Here is a 1101-nt window from a genome sequence, read left to right on the forward strand (position 1 = left end):
TAAGATTGGTCCAACTCTGCAAAATAGGCATTCGTTTCCGCAATCACCTCCTCGTTTGAATAAAATCTCTTTCCCCCCAGCCATTTCTTCATATTGGGGAACAAGTAGTAGTCCGAGGGAGCCAAATCTGGAGAATAGGGGGGATGCGGAACGAGTTGGAACCTTAATTCCATCAATTTTGCGACTACAACTACAGATGAGTGAGCTGGTGCGTTGTCGTGATGGAAAAGGACTTTTTTGTGGGCCAATCGTGGACGTTTTTCTTGCAGCTCGGTTTTCAAACGGTCCAATAACGATGAATAATATGCACCTGTAATAGTTTTGCCCTTTTCCAAATAGTCGATGAGGATTATTCCTTGCGAATCCCAAAAGACAGTCGCCATAACTTTCCCGGCCGAAAGAACGGTCTTCGCCTTCTTTGGTGCAGACTCCCCGCTGGCAACCCATTGTTTGGACTATTCCTTGGTCTCAGGCGTGTAGTGGTGTATCCATGTTTCGTCCACAGTGACGAAACGATGCTTAAAGTCCTGTGGATTCCGCTGAAACAGCTGCAAACCGTCCTTGGAACACCTCACACGATTTCGTTTGTTGTCAACTGTGAGCAATCGCGGCACCCATCTTGCGGATAGCTTTTTCATGTCCAAATGTTGATGCAAAATATTATGTACCCGTTCACTCGAGATGCCCACAGCACTAGCAATCTCGCGCACCTTCACTCTTCTATCATCCATCATCATATCATGGATTTTATCAATGATTTCTGGAGTAGTGACCTCAATAGGGCGTCCAGAACGTTCAGCGTCACTTGTGCTCATATGGCCACTCCGAAAATTTTGAACTTATAATGATCTAATCGAAGGTGCAGATTCACCATAATGTTTATCAAGCTTCTCCTTAGTCTTCTGAGGCGATTTGCCTTTCATAAAGTAATGTTTTATCAACACACGAAATTCTCTTTCATCCATTTTTTGGAAATCACTCGACTTTCTCGATTCAAACGAACGCCAAACACAGAGAAATAGACCGATCTGGCTGAAACTTGGTGTGTGTTCTTCCAAGAGATGCTACTAACTAAAAATAACCCCGATACGCACCAGTGGT

At 44.2% G+C, this 1101-nt stretch overlaps 1 protein-coding gene across 1 annotated transcript; it reads right to left on the bottom strand.

Moving 5' to 3' along the window:
- Positions 1-455: 455 nt before the first annotated feature.
- LOC145932893 (protein GVQW3-like) lies at positions 456-815 on the bottom strand. The gene has a single exon (XM_083032118.1). It carries the CDS (start codon positions 813-815, stop codon positions 456-458), a length of 360 nt encoding a protein of 119 aa, XP_082888244.1.
- Between the last annotated feature and the right edge of the window lie 286 nt (positions 816-1101).

Source organism: Prenolepis imparis, unplaced genomic scaffold (assembly GCF_030444845.1).
Source record: "Prenolepis imparis isolate NDT839.2.m4 unplaced genomic scaffold, iyPreImpa1.0 SCAF_2, whole genome shotgun sequence".
NCBI lineage: Eukaryota > Metazoa > Arthropoda > Insecta > Hymenoptera > Formicidae > Prenolepis > Prenolepis imparis.